At 39.2% G+C, this 20478-nt stretch overlaps 1 protein-coding gene across 1 annotated transcript in view; it reads left to right on the forward strand.

Moving 5' to 3' along the window:
- The window catches only part of dicer1 (dicer 1, ribonuclease type III), a 48490-nt gene that overhangs the window by 399 nt on the left and 27613 nt on the right, over nucleotides 1–20478 (forward strand). Inside the window, exons 2-13 of the mRNA XM_030044169.1 lie at nucleotides 5803–5846; nucleotides 6223–6334; nucleotides 7805–8006; nucleotides 10739–10901; nucleotides 11191–11321; nucleotides 11946–12080; nucleotides 14581–14741; nucleotides 16211–16379; nucleotides 17078–17550; nucleotides 18254–18386; nucleotides 19540–19782; nucleotides 19987–20141. Of these exons, the coding sequence (XP_029900029.1) occupies nucleotides 7893–8006; nucleotides 10739–10901; nucleotides 11191–11321; nucleotides 11946–12080; nucleotides 14581–14741; nucleotides 16211–16379; nucleotides 17078–17550; nucleotides 18254–18386; nucleotides 19540–19782; nucleotides 19987–20141 (1877 nt within the window). The 5' untranslated portion in view covers nucleotides 5803–5846; nucleotides 6223–6334; nucleotides 7805–7892. The remainder of the gene's footprint in view (nucleotides 1–5802; nucleotides 5847–6222; nucleotides 6335–7804; nucleotides 8007–10738; nucleotides 10902–11190; nucleotides 11322–11945; nucleotides 12081–14580; nucleotides 14742–16210; nucleotides 16380–17077; nucleotides 17551–18253; nucleotides 18387–19539; nucleotides 19783–19986; nucleotides 20142–20478) is intronic.

The following is a 20478-nucleotide window of genomic DNA, read 5'->3' on the forward strand; positions in this document are numbered from 1 at the left end:
TTCATTACCGAAGTCATTAGCTTCAGACAGGCGCGACGCGTTTGATCTAGCTTAGCTAGGTTAGCCATGCTATGCTGTTTGTCACAACGTGAGGGTTGCAGTTATCATTTTCTGTTGCGTCTATTTGCTTAGCATGCAGCGCAGTGCTACAGAGTGAAATATCAGCTTTACATAGGCAGGTTACTTCATTGACAACTCTATCCATTTTACAATAGTTGGAACAACAGCGTAGCAGGCAGGTAGACAAGCTAACTTGTCATATGGTAGCCCTCAGTTGATAGTTAGCTAGCTAGCTGAATAACGGTTCTCCATTCTCCATTAACAAAAGGCCAGTGAGTCGAAATGCTTCACTCTTTGGGTGTTCAACCATTTGTAACAAACTTTGAAACCGAGAGTGTGTTTGACCTGCTCTGCCCAACAACCCCGCTAACGTTACATGTGTGGCTCCGAAATAGGATAGGTTTGCCTGTTAGCTAGCTAACGTTAGTCAGCATGGTCCCTGCTGGTAACGTTACGGCCAAGGTTTCAACCAGCTATTACAGCCTTTCACTGCCAGGAGTATGAGGATATTTACTGCTCAAACAAGGAGCGTGAAACCCCAGAACAACTTTGTCGACGGGTCCAGTTTTTAGAACGACGTTAGACTTATTGCCTGCAATCCTGTTTTCAGGAGAAATCTGGATATCTGTGTATTCTCAGTCTAGGTCAGACAAGACAACTAGTTTACCACCTCTGCTGGATATGAACAACGAGGGGCAAAAAGTCAATATCATTATAAAGCTTGCAGTATTTGTGTGTATTGTAGGTATGGTTGCTTGACACAACACCAGTTTTTGATACTTCGATGTATCTGGCAGCTTGCACTAGATAGATAGGTAGATAGATAATGTACTTTAGTGATCCCAAATTGGGAAATTTTTGTGTTAGAGCAGAAGACTGTCCAGACATTGCACAGGAACAATAGCACACAACACAAAATATACCTTTCAGTAGAAAGAGAAATAAATATCATTCGAAAAATTATTAAACACAAGTAACAAAATAAAGTGGATCAATATAAAAAATATAAGAAAAAAGCAAAAAAAAAAAAAAAAAAATGCACATCTTAAGAGTATATATACATACATACATATATGTGTGTGTGTGTATATATAGTATATCTATAGAATATCTAGATACATATATAGATATCTAATATCTAGATATATAATATCTAGATACATATATAGTATATCTATAGAATATCTAGACCTTTCACCTTCAAACCTTTGCATAGACTATATGTGTAATGAAATCTATCTGCAAAATATCCATAGAATCAATGTGTGTATATCTATATATCTATCTATATATACATACATATGTGTGTGTGTGTGTGTGTGTGTGTGTGTGTGTGTGTGTGTATGTATGTATGTATATATATGTGTGTGTGTGTGTGTGTGTGTGTGTGTGTGTGTGTATGTATATATATATGTGTGTGTGTGTGTGTGTGTGTGTGTGTGTGTGTGTGTGTGTATATAATAGACGTACAGCTATCTATTACAGCTATATATAATAGATGTATACTATGCTGATGTCCTGTGTTGAAACAAAAAGCCCAAAGTTAACTCCAAAATCAAAACTGTGTTAACTTTGACCTCTAATGGTAAAAGACATGCAGCTGAATGCCGCTATTACCACCTATCAGAACTTTATAATTCATTGAAATATTACTGAAATTTCAATATGGGCAAGTTCATTATCCAAATTGCAGGAGCTGTATTTTCTTGATAAAGGTGAAATGTGTGATAATGTAAATAAAATATTATGATGCTACGAAGATGCCCTGCCCTACAAGTTGTATTTTCCAGATGTGAGAGAAAATGTTTATTTGGTACAGGCCCTAGCAAAAATCACTCCATCATTTTATCAGCTTTTTCAGTGAAAATGAACAGGGAAATGATATTTCCTGCTAAAATAGCAGATCATATTAAAATTGCAGTATCTGTCAAATTAATATGATTAATATGATTCATGAACCGTATAAGCCCTACCACCTGTTTTCAAAGATGACCACTTAGCATTATAGGTCAGACAGTAGCAGAGGGAGGTTTCAGTAGCATCCTTCATTCAATTAGATGTTAGGCTCTGCACAGATTTAGGCAGCTTGCAGTTTTGCTACACTTTGAAGCAATATGCATGTTTGTTGTAACATTGGCCTGGACATAAAAGATGTAAAGCAACTTACCTACATTAGGCATTTGTGTGGTTGCATTTTGAATGTTGTTGATTTCAGTTTCAGCCAGCTTGTTATTCCCTCCATTGTGTTTCACAAACCAAGGCTCAGTCACAGAACAGATGATTTTTCAAATTAGATTTCAGAATAGAGTAAAACACAGCAGTCATCTCTCTTGTCTATCTCTTAACTGCAACTCTGCATTGAGTTTTAGGGAATCAATACTTAAAAAAATAATTTCACTAATAAAATTTAATTTCACTAGAAAGGTTTAATTGACAAAGTAATCTACAGCTCACATGTGTGCCGCACCATGGGGGGTGACCTCAACACCCAGACCCATGGAATGCTGCTATGTGACCCAAGCACAGGGCAGAACTGTACTTGAACTTCAGCAGCCAGTGGGTGGAATTTGAAATTCACAAAGAATAGTTTGTCAGTGAATTGCTATAGGTAACCCCTTCTGTCATAGTATAATGTTGACAGATATATTATTAGATGAAATGAAATAGCCCTGTGTATTTCTTTTCTTCCATGTTAATGGTATCATGATAATCAATTCCAGACAGAAGTCAGTACACCCAAATCAGTAGAGCTGCAAAGCTTGGTACAAGTGCAAACGTTAGGCTGCATCATACAAACCAAGGACAACATGGGCCCTAGTTTAACTACAATCACAATGACCAGTGCTAAGCGCTTCGTCCTGGGGCATATCTGAACTCACTCACTTTTTTCATTCATCTGAGCACAGCCTTACTCTTTGTAATCCCTCCTCTGAAAAGTCACATTGGCATCCTGCTTTGAATATATTGTGCAAAACACAGCATGCCACAAAAAACAGACTGACTCTCTGAGTGTTGTGTTGTAACGTGCTGCCCGACTTTTCAAAGCTTCTTCATGTTTTTTCAGCATGACAAATTTGGCTTAACTTTACGGTTCTCACCCTCGAGAACCGTAAATTCAACACATTGTTGAATCTGTGTTGATGCTGAGTTGTTGCCGTAGTATCTGGTGTAATAAGCCTCGTGTGTGATAGGTCTCCTAACAGCCACAAATCAAGAGCATCATGGAAGGCTGCAGGAATGGCAGAATTGATGTTGCACAAATATTTGACATGGTTCTCGGTGGTCTTATCTAGGGCTAGGCAATATATTGATATTATATACATGTCATGATGTGAGACTAGATATAATCGTCTGGAATTTTGCATATGGTAATAACTAATGGCATAAGTGTCGTCTTCACCCGGTGTTCAAAACTGAATTACAGTAAAGACATGTAATTTTCGGAACTTACCTGGGTGTTCTAGCTGTTCTATTTGTCTGGACCCACTTAGTTATTATATAGGCATTTATCAGAATGCCGTTTTATCAAAAATCTCTCTGTGCAGACATTGATCAAATCTCTTTTAACAAAGATCTTTTCGTGTAAATATTTTGTGAACGCACCAATGAAATACAATGAGGCAATTTTTTTGGTTGGGCCAGGAGTCAGACCAGCGTAAGAGACTGCTGTGAGGGAGGGAGGGAGGTTACACGTTTGGTCTGCAGACCAAAGACTTTGGCTACCATTCGTCGGCCATGTGTTTGACCCTAGTGGCTGTTCCTCTTTAAGCATGAATTAGCACACTACAGCTCATTCCACATTTTATTTAACAAAGGCAGGAGGGAGAGAGAGGGACAGCCAAGCTCCTGCATGTCCATGATTTTAGGCTTTGGGGTGCATTTGCAGCAAGGCTGACTCAAAATGGCTGCTTGACATGCACAATATTAGCGTAAATCAGAGATTCCCTGATATAAATAATTTTCATATCTGTCAACACTCTCGCTTTTTGTGGGAGTCTCCCTATTTGTAATCCTTTGTCACACCATGCTCCTGATTGGTCATTTCTCCTGTTAATCTCCTGATTCCATAGTGATACAAATCAAATGGCTTTTTTCAACTTTTTAAATGTTATAGTAGAATCACTGACTTTTTTTCAATTAGGTGGAGGAAATGAGGATGATAAATGAAATGCAATGACACAACCTGTTGCATAAGCGGAGCATAAGGTCCTAAACCTAATTCATAATTCATGTTACAATGTAAGATGCAGAAGATAGCTGAGGGATGGAGACAGGACTGTACTTTATTACTCTGTTAACCTTATTATTTTAATTCATAGGCCTTCTGAAACAAATGACAGTTGTGATGACAGCACATGACAGTAATGTCACACATTGAGAAAGTGCTCACTTGCCAAAGAGGCCAAGACTAGATAAAGATGTTAGGCAAAAATGTAACCATCAGAACAAAGAAATAGCCAAACCACCATAGCAGCAGACCTGCATCATCAAAACAATGTTGGATTGTGTTTTGATGGTGAAAAAACATCAGCACTCTTTAAAGTATCAGGGTTTGAAATCTGCTGTCCAGCACAGCTGCTGTTCACAGAACTGATGTCAAAACAGCTGCTTTTTAAATGTTGCAGCCTACCATGTACTAGGTTTTAACCTAGTCTTATTGAAGGTCCTTGTCTTTTCTCAAGGCTATGGTCCCCAAGTTACAATCGTTCTTTGTTTGGTTTCAGGAGTGGTCAGGTGTTTGGCCAGTTCAGTCTCTGTGTTAAGGGTTTGATAACACAGAAGCTTATTCTGGTTTTTATCAGTGAAGCTTCTTAAGGTCAGTGCATTAGCTTTGGCCCTTAGTGTGCAGTTGTTGTGGCGTTGTTTTGGTGTTGGACAGTGGCATCAAGTTCCAATGCTAAAAGGGACTGTAACTCCACAGTTTAAAGCTGATATTATTGCATCTTTCTCACCTTTCTCACCCCTGATGAGTTTGCATGCCTGCTTAATACAGTAGAGTACAGCCATAGTACCACACTACTTTTGTTTTGTGTTTTGTCGGATCGACTGAAATGTACACATTTATTGATAAAACTGCAATCATACCTTAAATGTGACTTCACAGTATTGTCACAGGAAATGCTGCCCTAAAAATGCAGAGTGAAATCTCTGGAGTTGGACTCAAGCCCCATACAGATTTTACATTTATGTTAAAGGCATACTGGGCTTTAGCCTCCCTGAATTTTCCAGCAAATCTGTTGTCTCTTTGAACATGTGAAATGTTGAGACTGCCAGTATTAAGAAGAGTTTAGTGTGGTTCTGTCCTGGTTTGAAACAGGTTTTAGGTATTGAGTGTTTAAGGAGAGTAATTTCAGAACTGCTTCACTTATTTCTTGGCACAGTCAGTGAATAATCAGGTTAGATTTGATTTAATGCTTGGATGTACTGTAGCTCCATGCTTGGGCTCCAGGTTGGATCCAGTTTTTAACCACCAGCAAATGTGAGCCACTCCATTAAAGTGAAGGCTTGTGTTGGCTGAACCGAGCTGACTGGTGGGATTGGTTGCAGCTGTGTGGCTCAGTGGTGGTCGCTGCAGAGTCGTGTGGTCTTCATTTTGGGCTGTGTTTAAAAAATGTGTTGAAAGCCCTGTCGTTGTCTAGTGTCTGAATACTTCTTGCCTCTGCTGTAGTCAATTCCATCAGCATCTGTCACCCCCAGCAAAATGCTGGCATTCTCATTTTCTTTTCTGATTCTCTTTTGCAGAGCTGGAATACCCCCAGTCTTTTCCACTTCCCATTTGTGTAGAGGTGAGCTCCTATTTCACTGTTTACAATTATCAATATATTGGTAGTAGGAGGTTTTGTCTCTCTGGCTGCCATGCTATGATGTTCTTCTTATTTATGGTGAGCACAGGAAGATCTTGATTTCATTGGTGTATTGACATGAAGCTGTCAAGCCTGAAAGCATCATGTACTTCTGATTTAAATAGTGACATTCTGATATAGTTTCTCGTTTTTGGCAAATAGGCACAGAGCATTTTTATCACAGTCTCAGTTATTGATGCTGATTTGTTACCGTTAGTTTGATGTTTTCATCACAGATTTCTAACTTGCACAGTTGCGCTATTGTAAGCCTTCTGTAGAAATGTCTGTATGTAACAGTGCAGTGTGTTTGTTTTCTCAGGTCAGTCCCCACTCAGAGATGTGGGGGAGCATCAGGAGTTGATTGACTGACATCTATCATGAAGCCAAGATTAAGCACTATCTGCTTACCCAGCAAGTCCCAGACATTACCTGTAAGTAGAAGTTACATTTCCCAGGAAACCATATTTTTGTTAGCAATATTGCAACCTATCCTATAAGTCTTCTTCTTACCTCATCTGTGGTTTTGTGTCTCTCAGGATTATCTAATTCTCTCTTCTCTTTTTTACTACTATTTAAAATGACATCTTGATTGTTGCAACTTACATTTGTTATCTCATCAGTTCTGAAAATATTACTATGAGTTTTTGAATGGCAGACTCTGAGTCATGCACGGTAACATCAACAGTCATGTTGGAGCAAGTGGGACATTTGCACGGTTAAATGAACCAGGGCACAACACAGGAATAGCCTACAAATGGGTTTCATTAGTGTGCTGCTATGCAGACTCAAGAAACCCACTGCAATTTTTTGTATTATAAGCCAGTTAAAACTATAAAATATATATATATATATTTTTTTTGTCCAGTGGTTCATAGTAGTCCAATGTTAATGGTAGGCCTAATCATTCATTCTCCCATGGGTCCCACTAGTCACTGAATATCTGGAATATCTTTGAATTTTAAGTGGTTTATTCAAGGCAGGGAAAGTCAGAATTCGTTAAATTCCCTAGAGAAGTCAGGGAATAGTTGGTATTTTTTGTGATCAAGTGGGTCATTTTATAGGAGTGTAGCAGGATCCGTTTTCCAACTTGTTAGTGGTTTTCAGCTCAACTGTAGTGAAAGTCATACTCTAAACCCCATTAGGAAAACAGTATTATTATGCAGGAAAGAATAACAGTTTCAAATCATGGAAGTGCTCTGACATATTTAGGGAAAGTCACGGTCTTAAAGGTCCTAGTTATCAAAGGTTTGCTAATTGTATCCTCTTAATGAAGTAGCCTATATTATGGATTTGCTATTGTCACATATCTGTAGAGATTTTCTTATGAAAACTCCTGAGTCTACAATTATTGATCGATTATTTCAGCATTTAGGATGGTGATGGGTCGTTGTGAGGCTATAACACCTATTAACTTTTGTTGTCAGTTTTTGTTGCACAGTAAAACCTATCAGCAAAGGCTCCTCAAGTTGTTCTGGGTACATATCCATGTGAAATAACATTCTAGTTTGTAAATTCTTTTAAAATATCTTGGTCAATTCTGAATTTGTTCCAAATTTTGGTCAAGTTCCTTTTTTATTTGAGGAATATCTGCATTGTAGGTAGGAGTGGTCACCTAAGAGACTTCAGAGAGGATGTTGATCAGGTTGGTTCAGGCATTCTGGATTAATTGCATGGCCAAAGACAACGTGGAAGCCGGGGGTTCAGAATCAGAATCAGAATCAGAATCAGAATCAGAATACTTTATTGATCCCCAGGGGGAAATTACTTTTCGTTACAATAACAACTCCCACTTAAAGTATAAAGTAACATACACACTGTTTGCAGCTTACAGAGTGAGCTGCAGTTGCAGTTGCAGTGCAGTCTACAGCTCAGTAACACCGTGTCCTTGTCTCCCCTGCCAGTGAACTTTGAAAAGAGGAAAAGGATGAAATGAGATAAAGTGGACGACTGGAGGAGCCCAGCCCCCAACCTCCGCCCCCTCTTTGAAGCATGGCAGGCCTCCAGCTTGTCACCCCTGCCTCTTCACCCATGGGGCCTTTCTTTGGTCTGCCATGGCAGCAGGAGGCAATTCACGATAACATCTACACACCTAGGAAATATCAGGCAAGGGTGACAGCATGCATAAGGATTTCTTTAAGGCAGCCACTGTATGTGTATAAATATGTAGCCATGTTTACACTGTGAATTAAGCATGAAGAACCAGTTGTTTTGCAGTATTTATTGCTGCTCTTTTGTAATCAGGGATTGATATTTTGATACTGGTTTTCGTGGACAGTTATCTTTTTATAGCAAAATTAAACCTTGGTAGAACTTTGGTACTGTGATTTTGTCTCTCCATTTACTTCCATAGTGCGGCATAACAGGTTCTAAAGCACTTTTGTGCATATATTAATGCTAGCAAAGTGGTTAACGCCAGTGGTTCATGTAAGTCCTGGTACCCATTTTTTGAAGAAAATAAACACCTCTTCTTGTTATTGTCCTATTCGAATGGGAAAGTAGGTCCGCCAGGTAGCATCCTTCGCATTGTAGCCTTGTGCAAGGAAGAAGCAACCTGATAGTGGTTTCACAATAGTCTTAATGACATGAAAAAATGGGTACCAGGACTAGTTTTTTTATATTAACATAAAATGCACTTTGTTTGTGGTTGTTTGTGCTGAAAGTGTTATTTTGGGAGCTGATTTGCTATGGAAGTGAATTTAGAGGCACAAATGCATTATTACAGATTTACAGCCCACAGGAGCACCAACCAACAAGTTAGGATATTTCAATACCTTGTGGACTATACACCCTACCAAAGATGAGTTTTGCTTTTACAGGGTTCCCGCGGGTCCTTAAAAAGTCTTAAAATGTCTTAAATTAAAAGCTGGGTAATTAAGGTCTTAAATTGTATTAAATTTACCGTAAATTTGCTGTCGGTATTACATTTCCAGACGGTGCATTTAATGCCGATGGGAAAGCACTGTGGCCCGCCGTAAAACAGTGTGTATTTGTTTCATTAACTTACCGTGCAGCGAATAGGATACTTCGCGATGTTAAGCGACGTACCGTCAGCGACAGATGCTTACGTCGGGAAAGTGAGTTTTCCGTTTCACAAAGGGAGGTAACTCAAAGCAGAGACAGAGGGGTAACTCTAGCCTGTTTCACAGAGGGAGGTAACTTAAGCTCTCGGTCAGTTACCGCAGTAACAGACTCCATGAAACTAACCTGGTCGGGACCAGGTTTTTCTCATGAAACCTCGAGTTTCTCTCTGTGTCCGTCCTCTTTCAGCCACACACGGTATTTACCTTCCTCATTCATTCAGTCAGCAGGCCAGTTTTGGCGTGGCATTAGTTTTGCCGTCTGTTATTTAAAAAAAAAAAAATCAGTCAGTAGGCCTTTATTAAAAGTCCATTAATAGTTAGGTGGCGACTTTTTTTCACGAACATGGCATGTCCTTTCGACAGCGATCCCGTGGATGAAGGTGCAGTGTTACTGCACAGAGAATTAAATATTCCTCGGGAGATGGTTATAAGACTACGCATAGATGTTTTACCTGTTTGGACAATGTTTTTATATTTCATCTTAAGCTGCTGCCAAGTGCGCTTCTCCCCCACGGGATTGCACCTAAATGAAATAAATTAATAGGCTACCATTCAAGCAGTTTTCCCCAGTAATATTATTGTGATTGCAACGGACTCCATTTAAACTTACGCATTGACCCGAGCAGCAATGTTCTCCCACGCCGTCTCCCTCTCCTTTGCCGCTGCAGCAGTGTTGCACTTTTTTAAACAAAATAAATAAATAAATAAATAAACATGTTCAAACTCGCTGTATGAATGAAATGCAGCCCGACGCTTCCCCGTTGCCATGGTGACTCGTCATGGTGACTCATTTACGCTGTCTTTTTACAGCTGTGAAACTACTCCGAGTTGATCAAACTAACTGAAATCAGCTGTTCTTGAACCGAAAACTCAGAGTTTCCTATCTCAGAGTAGATCAACTCAGAGTTCGGGGTAAGACTCGGAGTTTGCTGAACCTGCTTCATGAAACGGACCCCTGGACTGGCTCATACCATTTTAATAACGCGGCGCGCTGCCAACTTGAAATCAAACAGATGCAATAAAAACTCAAAAAAAAAAGAAAAAAAAAACTAAACTTAAAAATCCATGAACATGTTTCTGGCTTGGGACATTTTAGCCTACTTTTTACGCATGTTCGCTACAGTGAACTGTGCAGCAGCTGAATTAAAATCAAAAGTCTCAAGTGTCTCTCCGCAACCTGCAGTGCGCATCAGTCTTGTGACCTTGTTCTCCCCCAGGCGACTTCGCTGCGCTGTTTTGATCCGGTTCTGCAGAGAAAAACCTCTCTCTGCTGGTACACTGGAGACAGGGATCACGCATGCTATTTTTTTTTTTTTTTTTAATAAAATGACATGTGGAAATTGACTGTTTTAATAAAATTTAAATTGTGCTTAGAGGGAATGCTTTCACCGGACATTTTGACCGGAGGGGTTAAAAATCACCGGACTTCGGCATATTTTACCAGACAAAGTCCGGTAATTACCTGATAACAGAAACCCAGGTTCCTACATGCAATTCAGTGTGTTTAACGTAATGCAACTTGTGTATGTTGGCTCTGTTCTCTACCACAATGGAACAAAATAAAAAAAAAGAAAGAAAATGCCAACTGTGAGCTTTGATCGTGTTAACATTTTGGGTCTTAAATTACATTTGTTGAGGTCTTAAAAATGTCTTAAAAAGCATTAAATTTAACTTTTAAAATGGTGCAAGAACCCTGTTTTAAGGCATCTCTCAGTCCTTTATGCATTGTCAGTGATACTGAATCTCCCTTTACAGGTAGAACTTCTTGAAGCAGCTCTTGAACACAATACTATCGTCTGCTTGAATACCGGCTCAGGGAAGACCTTTATTGCAGTACTCCTAACAAAAGAGCTCTCCCATCAAATCCGTGGAGACTTCCGAGAAAATGCGAAGAGGACTGTTTTTCTGGTCAATACAGGTATCTGTGGTTGACTGGAGCATGCCTTGTGCACATACACCAAAAGCCTGAGTTTTCCATGTTCTCATTAAGTATGTAACTACTTGCAAATTATGTGTCCAGAGTAATGCTGGAAATGGCAGTGTTCATGTTCATGTTTCAACTCACACTGATAGTTGGCATATGTGCATCCTTAAATATTTTCTTATTTGAATTAATTTCAAAAGCATACATCTTTTGATCTTGCAAGTGATTGCATATTTGAGTATAACCTACAGTGTTGACTGTATGTTTGATCTTAATTGTTCAGCTTCGTCTGTGGTTCAGCAAGCAGCTGCAGTCAGGACTCACTCTGACCTCCAGGTGGGCGAATACACCAGCTTGGAGGACACCTCAGCATGGACTGACAAAGAGTGGAGCCAAGAGATGATTGAGAATCAGGTGTGCTTAGCGTTCTCAAAATCAAACATCATTAAAAAGTTTGTTCTTTCAATAAATGAAATAGGGCTGCATCCTACAAATATTTTGATAATTAATCTTTCTGTTATGTTTTTGAGTAACCAATTAATCATATCTATCTATCTATCTATCTATCTGTCTATCTATCTGTCTGTCTGTCTGTCTATCTGTCTCTTTTTCTCCTCTGAAAGCTATTTTTTTGTCTTTGAAGATGTTTTTCTATAACACAGTTCTTTGTCTTCAGCTTTCTTTGCTTCCTTTCAGCAATGACATATTGTATATTTATATGTTGTATATTGACATATATAACATATAAAAATGCCAAATAAATGTGTGCTATACATTATGAAGATCTCCTCCATGCAGGGCTGGCAGGGGGGAGGTAACTAGTGGACTATCAGCTGATCTCTAAACGTTACTACTGTGGTTACAAAGACCTGATGGAAACACTTAGCATTGAAACAAAATGAAATAGTATTCATATGTCGTATGTAAGTATATGTAGCATGTAAGTAAGCTTGTATTGGATAGAATCAAACTGTAATCTTTGTCGACAGTAATACTCTCTTGTCGGTGACATTCCAAATTCTGTTTTCCGTGGTGCAGGTGCTGGTCATGACTTGTCACATATTCCTGCATGTTCTGAGGAATGGAGTCTTGCCATTGTCTAAAATCAACCTGGTGGTATTTGATGAGTGTCACTTGGCAATCACAGACCATCCGTACCGGGAGATAATGAAGGTGAGATTATAGTCGCTAATGCTCCTGCTACCGGTACTCTGAAAAGGTGCATACCTGTTTGCTGCCTGCAAGGTGAAAGATGAATGAGTCTAAGGAATGAGCTTATACAATTATGTTTCTCACTGTTACATAGCTAAACATAATTCAAATCTGCATGTCATCTAATAAGCTTGCCTTTTTTATATAATCCTTTTGCCTTTTGTATAATGGGTGTTGCGATGAATGTTTGTTTCCTTGATCAAAGCTTAGCAGAAGGAGACTCAGAAGCATGTATGTATCAGGATGGCTAGCCAGATGGCAATGTCAAAATCAGTTTCAGGGTCGCAAAGGAAAGGAAGTGTGAGTGATGGAAAGTACATGGCGTTTTAACTGTCTGTCCACTTGCACTGTCAATGGTGGATTCTTTTTAAAGTTTCAAGTTTCAAAGTAGATGTGTATGTCTTCATTATGGATTTCAAAACAACGTCGGTAATAAAAGGCACATCACTTGTCAGACTTGTCATTTGATTTCAGTGTATTCCGGTAACACATCTGACTTACATGAATGATGAAAACAGCATCACACACTCACTTCTTGGTCTAATAGATGATAATGAAAGAACTGATGATGATGATGATGATGATGATGATAAACTGATGACCAATCATCCAATCATTTTTTTCCCCCCATTCTCATTTGAAAGACCAAGCCATATGCCAAAACTGTGCCAATGCCAGATCATGCATGTGGAGCTGTTAGTCCATCTTTTGTGTGAGATTTTAATGACAGTGATCAATGCCTCATGAGCTTTAACATGTCAAAATCATCATGACTACCCATCAAGATGCCACCCAGATGCCACTAAATATCTGCTTAAGCTTATGCACACACATAATTGAATTTGTGGCAATTTTTTGAGAACTATGCTTTTACAAATACATACTTCACAGCCCACTGTGAATTAAGGCCGTCTTCGATTACATGTAATATGTCTTTTTCTGGACAATGTTTTTAATATCTTTTACAGTCAAGTGGTCAGATAATTCAGAATGGCACTTTAGAATCCATGTATAAGGTTACATAGTATGTAAGTGTGATGACTTGAACAGATTTTAAATTGACTTATGACCTAAAGAATCAAAATCGAAATGTGATATTCCCAAATACAAAAATCTCATCCCCACTAATTACTTCTCATTTGTGAGCTAGCTGTGTTACGCATAAAAAAGAATGCAATGTTATGAGAAGGAATGCCAAAGCAAATAAAAAATACATGATGTGCCTATTTCCAAACTCTGTTACAGATGCAGTTATAGCCTGTTGCATGGCCCACAATCAGAATAGAGTGACCCATCAGCAAAGCTGCTCATGCTGTGATAGTACAGTCAGTTGACCTAGTTGTAATTTACAAATGAGCAGAATTCTGCCAGCTTCCCATTAGCCAAACTTACTTCCATATGTATGGTCAGTCCCAAGCCAAAAATGCTGCAGACAGCCCAAATCAGTCACTTGGTTTTAGTCTGATGGGGAAACTGTCTCTCATGCAACACTCATTCTGAGTTAAAGGACCATACCAGTCATTCTGAATGTTTGTTTACTACAGTTACCCACATTTTACATCGCCACAAACCATTTAGCAAATCATGTGAGGGTACTAAAGATTTCACAACATATAATCAAACCCCTTGATTTTTAAATGTGAATTTTTGGTTGCAACACCCACCTTATAACGTTTTTCTGTGCTTAACTGTGTCGTTGCAATTCTGAAACCACAGAATCCATAATTTATTGTGTCAAGCAAATGTTTCCCTGGGGACTATTTTCTGTTTGGATGTGTTCCGCCCAGTTTCAACTCATAGAAAGATTATCCAGTCTTTGGACAGGGAGAGTAATACACAAAATAACACAATAAGAAAAATTGTAATGGATTTCTAAAATATGATTGCTTACTTTGGGAGAAGATTAGCAGCAACGTGAAGTATGCTCATTTTGTAGATATTATGCTAAATATGCAAAATCACTGGTGTGGTCTTTTTGAATGTGGTCTTGCATCAAAAAGAGAACGTGTCAATAAGTGATTATTTAAAATAGAACAGCAATCGTGAATTTGGCATATCCCTCCAAGTTAGAGAGCTGTATGGTTCTCATTTCAACTGTCTCGTATGTATTTAATGACCACATTTTAACAATACATGACACTTAGATATAAATAATAGTCCATTTGGCTCCTCAATAAACACAGTAATGATTAAACCTTAATATTTTCTGTCAAAAAGACTTGGTGATTGAGAAGTATTTCAGCAGGCACACATGAAATGATAGCTTTTACATTTCCATCTGCCGTAACAGTGGTTTGTTGGGAACAAGTATTAATATCTTTTAGGTACTTGGGTGGAGGGGCGGGTTGATTACAAATTGTTGTTTTTATTAAGACAATCACTTAATCAGTTATTCAGTTGATGTAGCCACTATAGTGAAAATACAAGATAAATGACCTATCTAACCATTTTGTCTGTTAAGCTGTTTGAAGGCTGTCCGTCTGGACCTCGGATTCTGGGTCTCACCGCTTCCATTCTAAATGGAAAGTGTGACCCGTCAGAACTGGAGCAGAAGATCCAGAACCTGGAGCAAATCCTGAGGAGCAATGCTGAAACTGCCACTGACCTTGTGGTCCTGGACAGGTAGTGCAAGCTAGTATACATTATATTGCTGACTTACACTAGGGATGGGCAACCATGTGCCATGAAGGGCCAGAGAGCATGCAACTTTTCATGTCAAGCAAACACAGACTTGGTGATTCAATGATTAGAATTTGTTCAGTCAGAGGAAGAGGAACTAATTACTGAAAATTATGAGGGCGATTTTTTTGTCAGGAAGGAAAATCTGCATATTCTTAGTCCTCCATGGCACCTTTGCCTGTCCTAGACCCATTTTTACTGTATTTTGATGTAGAAATTAAGTTTGAACTGAAAGCGATCTGTCATGCATATGAATATCAGTGCAATTAATTTGAGTTTACTTATATCTTCAGTCCAAATGTGACCTATGTAAAACCCTGCCTTTTTGATGCTGAGATCGCTTTCAGAAGGGAAAAATTCAAGGATTGCCAGTATAGTGAATTTTTGAGCTGGAAAGGTCAAAAACCCCTCAAGGCAGATAACTGCCCACCCAGAGCCGGTTTCTGCTTGAGGTTGTTGGCCCTTTTTAAAAGGGTTTTTTCCTCGTCACTGTCGCCCTGTGCTTGCTCTTGGGAGATTTTGGTCCATGGATTTGACCAATATTTGTTGGGTTTCTGTAAAGCGCCTTGAGATAACTTTTTTTTCTTAAATGATTTGACGCTCTACAAATAATATTGAATTGAATTGAAATTGAATTAAAAGAAAATAGATCTTTTGTGGATTGTGCACTGATTTTTCACCAGTACCTTTGCATAGTTGGCACAGGTACTCAGAAGGCTGTCTTCTTAAACAAATAACTGTTCTAGAAATGAACACTGAGGAAAACAATGAATATAAATAAATAAACATCAAAGCTGGTGATGTTAAGAAAAAGGAACAAATATAAGCTTCTTGATTACCCAAAGCATCTTTTTCTGCATTATGTTCATATCAGTGCATACCAGTCAACATATTCCTTGATATCAATAATAGCGATATGTCTTTTATAGGCCAAAATTTGGCAATAATACTGGCCAGCTGATATATTGGTCGGACACTAGTTAAGAACAGTGTAGTATGTCTTTGAAACCAAATGGGCCAATTATAGTTTTTCAGCCTACAAGGTGTCTGTTTGATCCATGAATGAGTCTTCGGTCTTTCCTTGTTACAGGCAGCGCTGGAGTTTTTTGTTTTGAGATGTTCAAAGATGATCTTCATAACAAGTCAGTCTAGATTATCCATTTTGCACTTAATTGTTTTGTATATGCTCCTGTAGGATGGCATAGCATTAGTTCTCCTCTTGAACAAACACCTGCTTGCAGCACAATATGTGATCAATAATTCTTTCTAGGTTTTGAAAAGGTTGCAGCTAACCTTGCAATGCAAGTAAATATAAATGAATGATAGCAAGATATGTTGGCTGGTAATGCTAGTTTGAGTGGTGTTTTGGTATCTGTGATGAGGTGTAACCTAAGCATGTCCGCCGATTCCAGATATGCCTCTCAGCCCAGGGAAGTGGTGCTAGACTGTGGCCCCTACCTGGACAAAAGTGGACTTTCCTCCCGTCTGCAGACCGAGCTGGATGAAGCTCTCCACTTCCTGAATGACTGCAACATATCTGTGGCCAGAGAAGACCGTGATCCCACCTTCATATCCAAACAGGTTAGAGGAAATACTAGAACGCATACTTGGTGTGAATGGACATAATACCGGTTTAAATTCAAAACATACTGTGAGCTATCAGTGTAAATTCAGAGCATGGATTTTTTTTTTTGACATTCAGTCAAATTGTACTTTATGTTGAAGGTAAGTATTTTGTCAGTTTTAGTCTTTGTGAAATAAATTTGTGACTATGAATTGTTATGTTCGTCCAACTACTGCAAGCATTTACTTTGATTTTGCAAGTTATTATGAATGAGAATATCACAAATCTAGATAGTACTATTTTGTCATGACATTTTGCAATGTCATGACAGCTGATTTTGTGACCATATTAATAATAATAATAAAAAAAAAAAAATAAAATTAGTGCAATGCACTCCTGTGCACTTGACTGTGAAAGTAAATGAAATAACATGCCATGTTATTGTCAGATTAGTGAGAGAGGCACATACACAGCTAACAACAGCTGGCAGTATTTGTCACTATTATCATAAAGAGTCAGTATGAGACATATTTCCTGTGTTGCTGAATTTCTGTAATAATTTTTATTTTGACGGTTGGTAGTAAGTATTGTTCACTAATTGAGGCAGCCAGTTGAAGAAAAGTGCATATCACAGTGCTTTAGGCAGTACAAAAAAGTGTGAGTACACCCTTAAAACATGTTGAAGTTCAAACTAATCCTCCCTTATCTTGTCTAGGTCCTGAATGACTGCCGAGCAGTGCTGCTTGTACTTGGGCCCTGGTGTGCTGACAAGGTTGCAGGCATCATGGTTCGTGAGCTCCAGAAGTACATCAAACATGAGCAGGAGGAACTCAACCGCAAGTTCCTGCTCTTCACTGACACGATCCTGCGAAAAGTGCATGCCCTTTGCGAGGAGCATTTCTCTCCTGCTTCGCTGGACCTCAAATTTGTCACACCTAAAGTCCTCCGCCTGCTGGAAATCCTGCACGAGTACAAACCATTTGAGCGACAGCAGTTTGAAAGTGTGGAGTGGTACAACAACCGCAACCAGGACAACTACGTGTCCTGGAGTGACTCTGAAGATGAAGATGAGGATGAGGAGGTGGAGGCCAAAGAGAAGCCTGAAGCCAACTTTCCCTCACCGTTTACTAACATTCTGTGCGGGATTATCTTTGTGGAGAGGCGTTACACGGCTGTTGTACTTAATCGGTAGGGCTACGTCTTCATCATGGTTGCATCCAATATGACAGTCACAGTCCACAATTTAAGAGTTAGTCCATTTTTTTGTGCAAAATGAAAAGTGCAGTTATCAACAATGCTCTTATGTTCTGTTAAAACAAACAAGAAAGTGTAATGGGGGTATAAAAGCAGTTAAAAAAAACCCATTGCAACCTGGATTGGAGATTAATTCAGGTCCCCAAAACAATTTTTTTCCTACACAGAAATTATGCGTTAATAATAATATCTACTTCTAACAATAACCAGGCAAAAGGTATTAATTCCTTTGCTATAAAGAATGAAGAGAATGTTTTCTATTGCTACAAGCTGGCTATCACAGTTACTATTTTTATTTAATTATATTTATTTTATTTAAGTATTTATTTTTGCCGACTGGACCCAAGTTATCAGGTTCCCACTTTTGGATCACGACCCAGCAGTTACTCAGACAATAACACTTGTCCTTTTGTGGTGGCTACATAATTTATTTGGCCATCAGCACCATCAGTGTTGTTCTCCCCTGTTGTATACTAGTTTATTACCATACATAATCTGAGCTTGTTTTTCACCCAGTCATGGAATGACCCTTTTGTATTTAAAGATGACATCAGGGAATACTAGTTGTCGTTAGCTAGTTGAGTTGATGTTTCCCTAACATGTTATCCATGACTCCATGTCTCTGTTTCTTCCTTAGTCTAATTAAAGAGGCAGGGAAGCAGGACCCAGAGCTGGCTTACATCAGCAGCAACTTTATCACAGGCCACAGCATTGGCAAGAACCAGCCGCGAAACAAGCAGATGGAGGTGGAATTCAGGAAACAAGAAGAGGTACCGACATGCGCCTCTTATTAAAGAGAATGCTATAATTCTTAGTTATCTTGCCATTTAATGCACCTCACCTAGTTAGTGAGATTGTGCCAGAACATAAACTCAGTATCTTATTTTTACAAACATTTGCTTGATTGATCATGTATCACAAACTCAACACAATGCTCAACACACAGTTTCCCACTAGTTGGTGGTGTGGTACTGTATTTACAGCAGTAAGTCAGTATACATTTTCTTAGGTATTCCTGACCCAGCTGGTGCTGGGTGGGGCCCCTTATTATCTCTACAATGGCCTAATACTTAGAGCAGGGGTGTCCAATCATGTACCATGGAGGGCCAAGAGGCTGCAGGTTTTCATTCCAACCAAGACCTCCACCAGGTGATTTCACTTATTAGTTCCTCCTTTCTGATACAAGGTAAGGTGATCAGTGAAGTCACCTGGTGGAGGTCTTGTTTGGAATGAAAACCTGCAGCCTCTTGGCCCTCCATGGTACATGAGTGGACAACCCTGACCTAGAGGCTTGGATTCAATAAGGCGCTGTTCATGCTCACAGGGCTCTGGGTTCATGCTGACCCTATAGCATCATATTGTTTCTGCTATAGGGTCAGAAAGTTTTCTGGCTGCACATAGGGTCATAGCATTTCTCTCCAGTTGCTTGTGTCCTGCATGGTTAATTCAGAATTCAGTTAATTCAGACAGAGCTGTGAAAGTGTTTATTTGCCAGAAAATAGTGAATGTAGAATAAGTTGACATTATTATTCCATAGCAACTGTTAACAAGAAGTTACTTGACACACTATGACACTGTTTTCAAAAAGTAGGATCTGTATATGAAATTCTACGTAACAGGGTGGAGAGAGATGCCAGTGAAAATATAGCAAACCTTCATCAGCACTGGGGAAATCCTTTAAAGCCTGGATTAAGTATAGATTCTTGAACATGAACTGATTGTAGTTATACAAGGAATAGGATATACTTGACGCCCAGTTGCCCATATTACCCATGTCTCCTGATTAGATACTTTGGTTTTATGGAGCTAAAGAGTTTCTTGAGCATCTGTCTCATCACAATGTGAAATTTGTATCAAGGCTTTATCCTTTTGCTGTCCCTACCTATCTGCTGATAAAAATAACAATCCATATTCCTCTTAAAGGTTCTCCGCAAATTCCGGGCCCATGAAACCAACCTGCTCATTGCCACCAGCATTGTGGAAGAAGGTGTGGATATTCCAAAGTGTAACCTGGTGGTGCGCTTTGACCTGCCAACAGAGTACAGATCCTATGTCCAATCTAAAGGCAGGGCCCGGGCACCAGTCTCCAACTACATCATGTTGGCTGACAGTGATAGGACCAAAGCCTTTGAGGACGATCTCACAACTTATAAGGCTATTGAGAAGGTAACATTTTGTCTTTGTCTTTGTGTTTTTCTTTGTGCGTTTGATCAGTGGAATTGATTGATTAACTGATTGATTTCTGAGATAATATTTGTGGTCGTCTAACTGAGTAACCTACTGATCCTGTATAGTTACATTTCTCAAGATACTGGAAAATATGGAAATAAGAACTAGCTATGGTTCTCTTACTTTTCTTATTTTGACCAGATCTTAAGGAATAAATGTTCAAAATCTGCGGAAGTTAGCGAGTTTGAAGTTGAACAGGTGGTAGATGATGACAACATCCTGCCACCCTATGTGCTTCGCTCTGAGGATGGAGGTCCCCGGGTCACCATCAACACAGCCATTGGGCACATTAACAGGTATTCTGTCACATTCTGATCTCTGCAGTTAGAGTTCTGGCAGCTCTCAGTATTCTCAGTAACTCCAGGATTCAATTTAGGGATTTGATAATCCAGGCAAACCTCACATGGAACCGGGTAACTGGAACCCTGACCGGAACTGTATTATTTTTTTCTCTGTAGTTGTAAGTCCCTTGGAGAGTTACAAAGAAGTTCCAAACACAAGAGTATTTGGAATTGCTGTCGGTATATCTGCCGTCAGTATGTCTGCTGAATGCCTCCATATTGCCCAAATACTGCATATCAAAACCTTGAAACCTTCAATTGCCATGAAGTTGGGTAGGACTCTCATGGTACA

Source organism: Myripristis murdjan, chromosome 22 (genome assembly GCF_902150065.1).
Source record: "Myripristis murdjan chromosome 22, fMyrMur1.1, whole genome shotgun sequence".
Classification (NCBI taxonomy): Eukaryota; Metazoa; Chordata; class Actinopteri; order Holocentriformes; family Holocentridae; genus Myripristis; species Myripristis murdjan.